This window comes from Drosophila takahashii, chromosome 2R, assembly GCF_030179915.1.
Source record: "Drosophila takahashii strain IR98-3 E-12201 chromosome 2R, DtakHiC1v2, whole genome shotgun sequence".
NCBI lineage: Eukaryota > Metazoa > Arthropoda > Insecta > Diptera > Drosophilidae > Drosophila > Drosophila takahashii.
The window spans coordinates 7,507,819-7,521,245 of record NC_091679.1 but is presented as its reverse complement, the minus strand read 5'-3'; the positions used below and the strand labels follow the sequence as shown (position 1 = coordinate 7,521,245).

General features: G+C 42.8%; 1 protein-coding gene across 1 annotated transcript; it reads right to left on the bottom strand.

The window, feature by feature from the left end:
- Positions 1-8,206: 8,206 nt before the first annotated feature.
- LOC138912084 (uncharacterized) lies at positions 8,207-12,961 on the bottom strand. Its single transcript, XM_070211941.1, has 3 exons — positions 12,705-12,961; positions 11,190-11,880; positions 8,207-8,670 (listed from the first exon to the last, which is right to left on the bottom strand). The coding sequence occupies exons 1-3, from the start codon at positions 12,959-12,961 to the stop codon at positions 8,257-8,259; spliced, it is 1,362 nt and encodes a 453-aa protein (XP_070068042.1). The 3' UTR covers positions 8,207-8,256.
- Positions 12,962-13,427: the final 466 nt, after the last annotated feature.

The window sequence follows — 13,427 nt, the reverse complement described above, 5'->3', positions numbered from 1 at the left end:
TCAGTTGCCTAGATATGTAGTACAAATGGTAATACAAAAAAAAAAAATAAAATTTTGCAGAAAAGGAGAAAAAAAGTGTGGGGTACGAACTCGTGTTCACCGCACTGTTTACCAACACACTAACACCTAGCCTACATATCGATTTAGTTCTGGGTGGAATAGTTCATTATATCTTGGTAAGCCGTTTTAGTAACACATAAATGACATAAATGTCTACTGTTGATAGATAATGTGATACGCACACACCTCTTGTAAACTTAAAGCCGCATTTTAAATGGTTTATACACAGAAAATCCATTTTTTTTGTATCTGTATATATGCTCCGTGCTTCCACCTACAAGCACACATTTAAATCTTTGTAAAATTCAGCTTAGAGCGGCTGCAATTGCACATAGAGTGATATTTTTAAGCGAAATAATATCGCTCTCAAAATAAACATTATTTGGGAGCGATATTTTTTTCGCTCACATGTAATGATTATTCCTGATACATATTTATAAAACTCAAAAATAATGTTTATTCCTGATACATATTTATAAAACTCATTAATAATAATTATTTCTAAGTTTTTTGAATTTCGCTTATAATGATTACGGTCCCTGCGTAGAATATATTTTAGTCGAAGTATCGAACATATGTCTTTAAAAGCTCAGGGAAAGTATTTCCAAAGTTGAATAAGAAGAAGAAAATACAAATTGGGGAATGCCGGTTACTCCCCTCTGACGGTGTTTGTTGTTGGTTCCCGTTCCGCAACTTATGTTTCTAAACAGTACGATGTACGTACTTAAACAGACCTTTAGTTTCATATTATAGCTGAAATAATAACTGAAATTATTATAATACTTACAAATGATAAATATAAAAATCAAATAACTTACCATCCTGGGAAAAACATCTTGGTCGCTCGTGAGAATCGAACCCCTTACCTCACAGTTTGCAGTCAAACACTCTACTAGCTGCGCCAGGGAAGCATCACGTGAGGCGCTGTACAAAGAACATTCACTTTTTGTTCTCTTGGGTTCAAGGTTTATACTCTAGAAAACCGCTCGCATTAGACCCCTAGGCTACCGATTGGGCCAATTTCCTAAAATGTAAGGCGATTTTTTCTTAGTTTGAAAGAAAAATTTCTGAATAACAGAAAATTTTTCTAATAGTGGATAACAAGAGGAGTTGATCTAATCAGGGTAAATTTTTTTTATTATTTAGAAAAATATTTCTGAAAAATAGAAATATTTTCTGAATTTCAAGTCAATTTTCAAAGTATGGCGATTTTCTAAAATTTAGGGCGATTTTTTTCTGAGTGTAGTCCTGTAGAACTGTTTCAATATGCTCGAGAATAAATCTTCTTTACATTCCGTTCCAAAGAAGTGGAGAAATTTCCGTTACCACTACAATTTAAATGTAAAAGTGTTGCACAGATTCCAAAATACACCATGCATCCATTACCAGACAATAACAAATTTGTATGGGCCTTACAGCCTTTCCAAGTAAAAACAGAATTAAATAAAACACTCTATACGTGCAAAATATTTCTAAGATTAACTTTTTTTAAAAGGGATATATTTTTTTACAATTTCTGCACTTACTAACAGAATTTAATTAAACTCTAACCACTAATTTTCATAGAACAAGCTATATAAAAACTTTGTTTCTATTAGAATGAGGTGAATAAGGCTAAAATAATTTAACCAAACTTTCAGTACGAACTTTAGTAACACGTATAATAGCTCTGCAACATTTTAACAACAAGCAACAAAAGTTGCAGTTTTTCGTTAAGAAGCAACATGTCGCGTCCGTAATTGTCGCGTCCGTATTCTTGCACTAGTTTTAGAAAAAAAGCCGCTGAATGTTTTGTCACCGAACTTGCTTTGATGTGTTCTCTTTCTCAGCAGGTATTCTGGAAAAAAACATATACAAATACATGTATAAATACCTATTATTAATTTTTACAGGGTAAATTTAGTTTTCAAACTTTAGCTACCTTGGGAGTATATTTTTATATTATACAAGGACATTTTATGTAAGTTATCCATTTTAGTATTTTGTATGAAAATAAGAATTGGTTTAACGATTTTGTCCCATTTAAATTTGATTTGATCAGCGCGCTCTTCTGTTTGGAAAGAAAAGCGCGCAAACCTTTTTTTTTTATTTTTATGTTCGTACATAAAGAACTTTTAGTTACAGATTTTATCTGAAATAATAACAGAATTTATTGTATAATTAACAAATTATGAATATAAAAATCAAATAACTTACTATCTTGAGAAAAACATTTTGGTCGCTCGTAGGAATCGAACCCCTTACCTCACAGTTTGTAGTCAAACACTCTACTAGCTGCGCCAGGGAAGCATCGCGTGAGGCGCTGTACAAAGTACATTCACATTTTGTTCTATTGGGTCCAGGGTTTATACTCTTGTTTAGCCATTTATGATTACTTAATCTTAGTTTTGTATTAAAATATACATATTATTGAGTTAAAAAAAAAATAAGAAGAAACAAAATTCCGCCTCGACGTGGGATTGAACACACTTCCGATCATTCGTTCCAGCGTTTTCATTAGGAAGGAGGTAAGGCTAATTGGCCTGTAATCCTTTGCTAGGATATGAACTCTTCTTCCTGGTTTTGGTATAAATACAACTTTGGCTTCCTTCCATAGAAGCGGTATGTGTGTTAGTCTGATGCAAGCCGTGCAAAATGGCTTGCAGCCACCTACTGATGCTGACCTGTGTTGCTTGAAGCATTGCCGGGAAAATGCCGTCTGGCCCCGGACTCTTATATTTATCGAAAGAGTTTATCGCCCAGTTGAGTCTTTCAATGGTTATGATATCCCTTGTGTGTGTTGGTTGATGAGCCCTCTGACCTTCAGTAGGTGTTGGCTTTTCTCGACGGTTGCCTGGAAAGTGTGTATCCACTAGTGTCTCTAGGGATTCTTCCACTGTTGTAGTCGCTGATCCGTCTTGTTTGTGTAATGGAGTTAGCAAGGACCTTGCTTAGTCTAGCCGAGTCTTTTATAGCTTCTAGCGATTCGCAGTAAGTCCTCCAAGAGTCTTTCTTGGCTGCGTATATCGCTTTTTTGTATGCTTTTTGTGCTTCTTTGTATGGCTCCCATTCCTTGGTAGCATAGCTAGAGTTATAGGCTTTTCTTGCCATCTTTCTCAGAGTGCAAAGCTCTTTGGTCCACCATAAGGGGTGTTGTTTCTTAGAGTATGAAACCTTGCAGGTTTCCTTATATGCTTTGTTTAGAATGTTTGTTAGGTCCTCTACTTCCTTGTCCAGGGTCGTCGTAGAGGTTTGTACCCGTATTCTTCTGTTGCTAACTTTCGAGTAGACAATCTTACCGAATTTGTCCCAGTTTGTTCTACGGGGGTTACGTTTCGGTTCCGGTTTGCTAATCGGAACCGAAATTTCGAAGAAAATGTACCTGTGATCTGAAAAGGAATTTTGTTTCGACACTATCCACTTTTCAACTTTATATCTACTAAATTCTGTCTGTAAAGTGAGGTCTAACACCTCTTCCCATCCCTGAAATTCCATTGTGCTTGGGAATATAAAGGTGGGTGTGTTACCTCTATTACATATGGTGATGTTGCGGCAGATAATATTATCAAAAAGAGACTCACCCCTTTCGTTGGTTTCCGAGCTTCCCCATAGTGTGTGCCCCGCGTTAGCGTCGCATCCGAGCACCAGGGTCGTCTTAGTATCTTCCGCCCATTGCAGCAGCTTGATGACTGGCTCAGGTGGAGCCGGTTCATCATGGGCCATGTAGGATGAGGCTATCACCATCGATGTCCCATCCGCCGCCACGAATCTGGCAACTGCTAGATCCGGTGTGCTAAGATTGGGGCATAGAAGTGCGTTATAGTTATTCTTTATAATAATACCTGCTCTCGGCCTACCTGTCGAGTTATCATAAAAGAGTGTATATCCTTGTTGTCTTAGACCTGAGATTTGTCTGTCTCGAGTCCATGGTTCTTGAACGATGCCTATGTCAATGTTCCTCTCACTGAGAAGAACTGCAAGATTGGCTGAAGCATGCGTGCTGCGCTTCAGGTTAATCTGCACGACTTTAGGCATCGGTGTTGGGTGTTACGTCTGGGGTCTTGTCGTCGATGACCAGGTCATCAAACAGCTTGTTGGTGTCATCGACCTGATCTTGGCCTTCCGGATGGTGTAGTCGGCCTTCTCAAGCTGCGGCAGGCAGCGCTGGTTGATAAGGAAGAGGAACGGCTGGCTCGTCTTCATCTTCTTCTCTACTTTTAGTATCGCCCAGTCCTCTGTGTGCACTTCTGGGTTCTGAGCCCTCAGCAGCGACAGCACCTTTCCTTGGTCAGTCTGCTCCTTTGGCAACCAAATGCGATCCCGCGGCCTCCTTGGAATCTCCCTGGCGTGGACGAGCCTAATGCTAAGGCCGTCCCATGCATCTCCAATCTTGGCTATGCATTCCGCCAGGAAGGTCCTTGACAACGAGTCATCGCACTTGATCACCCGGTGCCCCCGGACCATGTCCCACGAGTCGAAGGAGGGGATCGGACCAACTGGCACGGCTGATAGCCTTTCTGCTATCATGTCGGCCACCTTGACCTCGATCTCCTGCCACTTCTCCGAGAGCAGGCGTCCGTCGTCGTGCAGGTCGTCCACCAGTGCCATCGCGAGGCTGTCTCTGGCTACGTCGCTGAATTTCTTGGCCTTCTTCACAAAGGAGGTCGGTCTGGCCTCCCCTGAGCGTCGTTTGCCCGTTTGGGTGCGCTCACGCTTGCCTCGTGCTAGCGGTCCCTCTTTGTGTTGGTTTCAGTGGCCTCCGGGCGCGTCCTCATGAATTCCTCGAAGTCTGCGATCTCCGCGAGGCATTGAGTCTTGTCCTCCGCATCGCGCTGGTCAGTCTTGCCCTCTGCCTCATTTTTGGCCATCTTGCCGAGAATAAAGCGAGCCCGGCTGACCTTGGCCTTGCGCTGCTGATACGTAACAGTGGCTGCCTTGCTGGTACCCGGCTGGGTTCCGCTGTTGTGTGGGTAGTTGTTCTTGGTGTCTAGTGGGGTGCTGGTCTTAGCAGCCCCTTCCGTTCCCATCGGAGCCGGAGCACCCTGGCTGGGTGTTCGCGGCCCTTCCTCGATGGTAGCGGAATCGGGTTGTGGTTTAACCTCCCCCGTGAGGTCCGAAGCTACGGTGTTAGGTTTCATTTTCAATACATAATCGCCCGCGTTGCTCGACCAGGCAAGCGCGGCGGGCCTGAGGGTTGTTGGGGCTCTATGAAAAAGTCGACCGTGACTCCGCCCCAAAGCCACGGCAAGGCCACTTCCGACCCAGGGTTGCCCGGCCCTGGGAAGGCTCCGTTAAAACACAGCTGCAAACCTGAAAGTCAGTGGGCACGGGTCGCTTGACACGCCTGACTTGAGGGTAGGCACTTTAAAGACCCAGGTCCGCCAGACTACGATTCGTCAGCATCCATAGTCATAGCTAGACTATGGACCTGCTTCCAGCCGCCCTCACGGGGAGAGTATATTCGCACTACCATCGGTGCACACAGTTACGGCAGGGGACGAGTCCCCCGTTGGTCCCCCTGTGTACCCGACGGCTGACGGCCTCTTCCGATTATAAGCGCACAAAGCAAATAATCCGCTCGCTTTAGAACCTTAGGCTACCGATTGGGGCGATTTTCTAAGATGTGAGGCGATTTTTTCTGAGTTTAAATGCAAAATTTCTGAAAAACAGAAACTTTTTCCAAAAGTGGATAACGATAGGAGCTGATTTAATCAGGGTAAATTTTATTTATTTTTTAAAAAAATATTTCTGAAAAATAGAAATTTTTTCTGAATTTCAAGGCGATTTTCAAAGTATAACGATTTTCTAAATTTCAGGGCGATTTTTTTTCTGAGTGTATGAACCGAAACTAAAGTGTTATAGTTGGAAGCCATGCTTAACCGGAAGTCAATTCGTTGTCTGCAACTAAAATGTCTGAAAACTATCTCCTCTGTTTTCTTTTCTAAATTCCCGTTTCCAATCCCATTTTATATTCTTTCTTCCTCCTATTTACTACACTACTTACTACTACAAGCACGCGAATTTAAAAGTCTATTGCGTACATTCGAGCCACTTGAGAGATCAGTTTCATTTCTATTCCTACACCTATACTACATGGTTTCTTCGTCAGCTGGCTGCTGTGGCTCGCCTGGTTGGCGTCGTGCCTTCCTCGGCTCAATATCACGCGTGCGTTTCACGGTGGCGCTCCCTGACGGCGTGCTCCTCGTAGACTCCTGCGGCGCCGTTCCTCAACGGCGTCTTTCCACCCGGCTTGTGGCATTCAAAAGTCTGCACAACTTTCCTTTCGAGGTCCAGCCAGAATAGTCGTGAGATCACCTGTATCGCAAGACTTCCGGAGGTCGGTCTGGCTCTAGCCTAAGAAACAAATGGGGCGGCAAATCAAATCCAAGGATTCGGCCTTATCGCAAGTCCGCCGTATCTTCGACGCCTGGCACTTGGCACTTTTGATCTGCGCTCAACTTGCCGGTAACTCGACCTTTTCTGTTCTCCAATCCAATCTCTGCGGCCTACAGATCTCACCGTTGCAGTCTCAACCTTGTATTAGCGTCTTGACTCTGGTATCTTGATCTGGGTGAAGAGCACACGGTTGTTACTGTACTCTCACGACCACCCACTCGATTAAATCCTCTCACTTGTATTCTTGGATCTCCTCGTAAACTTGTCGCACTTATACTCTCGCTCGCGTATTCAGGTTGACTCCATTTCGCACTCCGGCTGCCAGCGTCGCGCCTTCAGACCAACACGTCTCGTTCCTCCTGACTGCATGAACTGCCGCGCGGCGGGCCCCATTCCCCTTTCGCACGCGGCTCGCATAGGGTCCAATGTCAAAGTGTGTCACGTTAGTTCCATTTGCACATTTCACGTTAGTTCCATTTACACATGGCATGCATCGGGTCCAAGGTGCACAAATGACCACTTGGTTCACGGCGCATCCTCTTTGTACCAGTCCAAAACCCACGGATTTACCGTTCGACCTCTTTTCCCTTTGGTGGCAACAGTCAAAGGTACAGCGTGGCACCGTAATTTTACTGGATCTCATTTGTTGTATTATTTTTCTAATTAGTTCATCAGACGGATGACAAAGGTACTAGCCTCACCAAGAAATTCATTAGATAAGTCTTGGGTACCGTGGCACAAACTTAGTACAATGCACACTGGCCAGCCGATCCAATTTTTGGGAGTTTGGGGAGTTTTAAGACTCCCACCAAAAAGAATCATTTGCCGCTGAAAAAATTCCATGTCCTAACGTTCAAATTGTAATTAGCTTTGTGTTTTAATCCATTTTATTTCTTAGGACCACTAATTTGGCACATTCTCTCCCTTTGGTTTCAGGGTTGTTTGTGCCGATCAGCTGCGCGCTAAAACGAATCTCTCTGGAAACACAGTTCGCTGTTGCATTTTTAAGCGGCAAAGGGTATAAGAATAGAAACAAAAATAATATATATAGAAAATTTTTAGAGATTTTTGTGCCAGTGGGAACAGACTTTGAGGAATGTGTGTAAAGCTGCATGTCAATCGTCGTCGTAGTCGGACGTGTACTTTATCGCTCCTCCATCTGATCGAACTTTACCCGTGTAAACTACATCGATTAATGCCGAATCCGGACATCTGACAATTTTTCGGTGATCTTTATCATACTGACAAGTTTTGATAGCTAAAAGACAGTGACTTTATACGTAATTCGAATGATTACAATATAATCAGAAAACGTTTTGTGTTTTTGCTTTGTTGTTCTACTCTATTCTCGAGTTTACCGCAAACTTCTACACTGGTGTTGTTGTTAGTGCATTTGCTCTCTTATCGTTTCGGCGCGAGCATCACACGCGCGGAAAGCTTATCACTGACCAAACTGCAAGCTGCGCTTTCTACATCTACATCTAAATCTACGTTGTTTTCTACACGTATTTAATTGACAATTTTCTCAATTATTTCGCTATGTCTGCCTGCTGCATGAAACCTTGCCTTTTAAATGGCAAAATCACCTCCCGCCAACCCACAATTGGTTGCTGGCTGTGTAATAACATTGCTCACCCTAAATGTGCCGACCTTGGACACAGTGCTGGTCTAGTTGCAGACCGTACTAAATCCAATTCTGGCCTGGATTGGACCTGCCCCAGTTGCCATCATATTAAAGTCAATATTATGGCTTTTTTTTATTTATTTATTTATTTAAAGTTAGCAAATATCTGCCAACATAAACATAGTACCCTACTCACATCAAGTGGAAGGGGGCAGGGACAGGTAAGTTAGGATGTTTGTTACAATTAAATTAACAGAGCATTCCGAGAATATCAAAAAATACAGTTCATTATATTGCGAACATAAAACGCGAAATGGATCATGTAACTCAAAGTTAGTTTTACAAATATCGAGGGCAATTGGTCGAAAGTGCCGAGTAGACCTTACAGGAATGGAGAAACGAATTTGACCAAGAAGGTAGCTTGAATTTACAAGTCCAGTAATTAATTTGTGCAGGAACATAACACCATGGCACGTTCGACGATCCTTGAGGGAGGGCAGGTTAAGTAGACGCAGTCTATCCACGTACGATGGCAGGTGTCGATGTGTTTCCCAGTTTAAACCACGTAGAGCAAACAAAAGGAACTGTTTCTGTACCGACTCGATAAGGTCCTGATAAATGGTATATTGGGGTGACCAAACACACGAGCAGTATTCAAGAATTGGACGAACCAAGGAAATGTATAAATGTTTTGTGGTGTAGGGGTCCCCAAATTCCTTCGACCAACGCTTAACAAAGGCAAAAACGCCTTTTGCTTTACTAACTATTATACCAATGTGATTAGAGAAATTTAAGTTGTGGTTGAATAACACTCCAAGGTCTGTAACGGAATTTATGCGTTCAAGTTCATTCGACCCAATAGAATATGTAGTTAGGAGAAGCTTCTTCCGATAAAAGGACATAAAGTTACATTTAGAATTGTTCAAAAACAACAAATTTTGGATGCACCATGAATTCAGATTGTTCAGATCAGCTTGCAAAAGTGCCTGGGAATCGGGATTCGATAACGGCAAACAGAGTTTTACGTCGTCAGCATACATCATAACATGAGCAGAGAGAACAACTTGGGGCAAGTCATTTATGAAAATTCCAAACAGTAAGGGTCCAAGGTGGCTCCCTTGCGGAACACCAGAGGTCACGTGAACAAGGTTTGAGACTGTGCTTTTAAAAGCAATTCTTTGAGTTCGGTTCGTCAGGTAGGCTGAGATCCACTTAGTCAACGTGATCGGGAATCCTAATAGTGTTAATTTTTTCAATAATAACTGATGGTTCACGGAATCGAAGGCTTTACTGAAGTCCGTAAAAATAACATCGGTTTGATTATCATTTTTAAAAGCGCTTCTGATGACTGAAGTAAACTCAAGAAGATTTGTAGTCGTTGATCTTCGTTTCATAAAGCCATGCTGAGTTGGGGACATTACTGAGCTGCATTGGTGCTGTAGCTGAGCGGTAATAAGCTGTTCGAAAAACTTGGGAATTGCGCTTAGTTTTGCAATACCACGGTAGTTTTTAATGTCCGACTTGCTTCCCTTTTTATGAAGTGGAATGATAAAAGATTCCTTCCAAACTTCAGGGAAAAATGAATGAAGGAGGGATATTTGAAACAGTTTAGATAGCGGTTTGCACAAGGCATCAGCACATTTTTTTAAGATACAGCTCGGTACAAGATCAGGGCCAGAAGAGAAAGACGTCTTGATTGTGTGCAAATTTTGTAAAACATCGTCCTCACTAATTAGGGGAGTGAAAAAGCAGTTGGAATGAGGTAGAGGGTATGGGTAGGAAGAGGTGTTATCGTAACTAAAAGAAGAGTACGTGGACTGGAAGAATTGTGCGAATAAGTTCGCAATATCGGAGTCGCTAGAGGCGGATATTGTATCAAGATGAAGGCATGATGGAAATAGTTGCGATTTTCGTTTCGAATTAACAAATGCGAAGAACTGCTTGGGATTGTCTTGGAATTCGATTCTGCAACGGTTTAGGTAACTGTTGTAACAATCGGAATTGTGGACTAAAAAATTGGAACGAGCAATTAGATACCTAGAATGGTCAACTTGCAGCCCAGTTCTCTTATATTTCTTAAAAAGTCTAGACATGGTGTTTTTAAGGAAAGAGAGTCGACGAGAGAACCACGGAGGCTTATGAGACGCGTTTCCAGTGGGAAATGAAGGAACGAACTTATCGAAGGCTAAATATAGTAAGCTATAAAACTGTTCTACAATATGTGAGGGATTATCATTTGCATCCATAAAAGACCAATCAAGTTGGGATAAATGCCTATTCATTTCAGCAAATTTAGCTCTACGAAAACAGCGAAAAGTTGCTGGTTCGATTTCGGGACATGACAGTAAAGGAGCTGATGCTTCTAAAGTAACCTCAAGTGTGGGATGATACGCATCTTCAGGATTGGAGAGAGGGCTAATTCGAGTTACATATGCATTTGCGAACTCCGAGGCAAAAATAAGGTCTAGAACTTTGCTAGAGCAGTTAATGACTGAGTTCAGTTGACCTAATGAAAGATCAATAAGACCGTGTACAAACTCATGCGCTGTGGTAGGCACAAGAGCACTTGAATCAGTTGAGGGCATCCAAGAAAGGGCGGGGAGATTAAAGTCACCCATAACAATAAGATGATCGTTATCGCCAAGGGTAGTATGAATACTCTGTATTTGATCCAAGTGTCGGAGATAGAGGCTAATATCAGACCGGGGAGGAATGTATGAGCATGATACGAAAACAAAATAATCATGAAGCTTAATCCGAACAGCGACAAACTCTAATGTACTATCCGTACCAATTATCGGAATACGTTGAGAGACAAGATTGGACTTGACGGCAATGAGAACACCACCGCCAAGACGCACTGAGCGGTCACATCTATAGATAACATAATTACCAGCAAAGATTTCGCAGTCAGACACAGAAGAATTAAGCCACGTTTCGGTAAAAGCGATCACATTGGCATTAAAGGAGACACTGTTCACGTGCAGTTTACTAAGTTTGCCCAATAAACTGCGAACGTTCTGGTAGTGTAGAGAAAAAGAATTATTTAGTTTTTTGAAGCATTGGTTGAAGGAATCTGAGGCCCGTGAACCCGAGGATTGTGCTTGTGTACATATTCGTGAACAATTACATGTTCAGGCCATATAGAAACATCTAGAACCTTATCAAGATGTTCCTCAGGAAGTCCAATTTTAAACGAAGATATCTCACGTCTCTGCTTAAACTTGAACTTCAAGACGGTAAGTACGGATCGAGAAACATTCAGTTTGCTGCTCAGGTAGTTTTTGACGTCCTCTTCAGAAGCGCCAGGATTAAGGCGGGAGACAAAAATTAGTTTTTTTTGTGCAACGCCCGATAAGGGCATGGGAACCCTTTGCGCTACTCCACATAAGGTTGACTGTGATGGGCTCGTGTTCGTATTAGCAGGCGTCAAAATTATGCCAGAGCCAACTGCAGCAGCATGCGACGTAGATGCCTGGTCAAAGTTGACGGGATGTAGATCAGCAGGTGCGATGGGATCGGGCGGTCCAAAGGAGGCCGCGGCAGGTGTAAGTCCAGGGGAGGCGTCTGCCGCGCAGCCGTCAGTAACAACAGTAGAGGCATTACTGGTAGCCAAGCGGTAGGATTCCAGTGTTGGAACATAACCAGAGCTGACAGCAGTAGAAGCAGTAGATGAATGAGCCGTGGATTGCAGACAAGAAGATGCTCCGGTGTCCGGTCCAGAATCGGCAGCAACGGGAACGTGATCCGAGGTAGCGACAGCATTGTGGGACGCAGCTGCCAGGATTCGGCCTTTAAAGTTGGATTCAGCCTTTTCAAACCTATTAAATAAGTCCTTAAATCCAGGACTGGTACTCCAGATCAGTTTGCCTTATGAAAGCCATAATATTGACTTTAATATGATGGCAACTGGGGCAGGTCCAATCCAGGCCAGAATTGGATTTAGTACGGTCTGCGACTAGACCAGTACTGTGTCCAAGGTCGGCACATTTAGGGTGAGCAATGTTATTACACAGCCAGCAACCAATTGTGGGTTGGCGGGAGGTGATTTTGCCATTTAAAAGGCAAGGTTTCATGCAGCAGGCAGACATAGCGAAATAATTGAGAAAATTGTCAATTAAATACGTGTAGAAAACAACGTAGATTTAGATGTAGATGTAGAAAGCGCAGCTTGCAGTTTGGTCAGTGATAAGCTTTCCGCGCGTGTGATGCTCGCGCCGAAACGATAAGAGAGCAAATGCACTAACAACAACACCAGTGTAGAAGTTTGCGGTAAACTCGAGAATAGAGTAGAACAACAAAGCAAAAACACAAAACGTTTTCTGATTATATTGTAATCATTCGAATTACGTATAAAGTCACTGTCTTTTAGCTATCAAAACTTGTCAGTATGATAAAGATCACCGAAAAATTGTCAGATGTCCGGATTCGGCATTAATCGATGTAGTTTACACGGGTAAAGTTCGATCAGATGGAGGAGCGATAAAGTACACGTCCGACTACGACGACGATTTCATAAGGCAAACTGATCTGGAGTACCAGTCCTTACTAGCTGGATTTAAGGACTTATTTAATAGGTTTGAAAAGGCTGAATCCAACTTTAAAGGCCGAATCCAACACTGGAATTCCAACACTGGAATCCTACCGCTTGGCTACCAGTAATGCCTCTACTGTTGTTACTGACGGCTGCGCGGCAGACGCCTCCCCTGGACTTACACCTGCCGCAGCCTCCTTTGGACCGCCCGATCCCATCGCACCTGCTGATCTACATCCCGTCAACTTTGACCAGGCATCTACGTCGCATGCTGCTGCAGTTGGCTCTGGCATAATTTTGACGCCTGCTAATACGAACACGAGCCCATCACAGTCAACCTTATGTGGAGTAGCGCAAAGGGTTCCCATGCCCTTATCGGGCGTTGCACAAAAAAAACTAATTTTTGTCTCCCGCCTTAATCCTGGCGCTTCTGAAGAGGACGTCAAAAACTACCTGAGCAGCAAACTGAATGTTTCTCGATCCGTACTTACCGTCTTGAAGTTCAAGTTTAAGCAGAGACGTGAGATATCTTCGTTTAAAATTGGACTTCCTGAGGAACATCTTGATAAGGTTCTAGATGTTTCTATATGGCCTGAACATGTAATTGTTCACGAATATGTACACAAGCACAATCCTCGGGTCCACGTACTCTTCTTTTAGTTACGATAACACCTCTTCCTACCCATACCCTCTACCTCATTCCAACTGCTTTTTCACTCCCCTAATTAGTGAGGACGATGTTTTACAAAATTTGCACACAATCAAGACGTCTTTCTCTTCTGGCCCTGATCTTGTACCGAGCTGTATCTTAAAAAAATGTGCTGATGCCTTGTG

What these genes read in the sequence shown, in the direction of transcription:
- LOC138912084 (XM_070211941.1), bottom strand. Translation starts at nt 12,961, where the DNA reads ATGGGAACCCTTTGCGCTACTCCACATAAGGTTGACTGTGATGGGCTC. An exon ending in GCATTACTGGTAGCCAAGCG is followed by an intron (nt 11,881 to 12,704) that starts GTAGGATTCCAG and finishes CTTATTTAATAG; the next exon opens with GTTTGAAAAGGCTGAATCCA. An exon ending in TTTCTATATGGCCTGAACAT is followed by an intron (nt 8,671 to 11,189) that starts GTAATTGTTCAC and finishes ACCATTTATCAG; the next exon opens with GACCTTATCGAGTCGGTACA.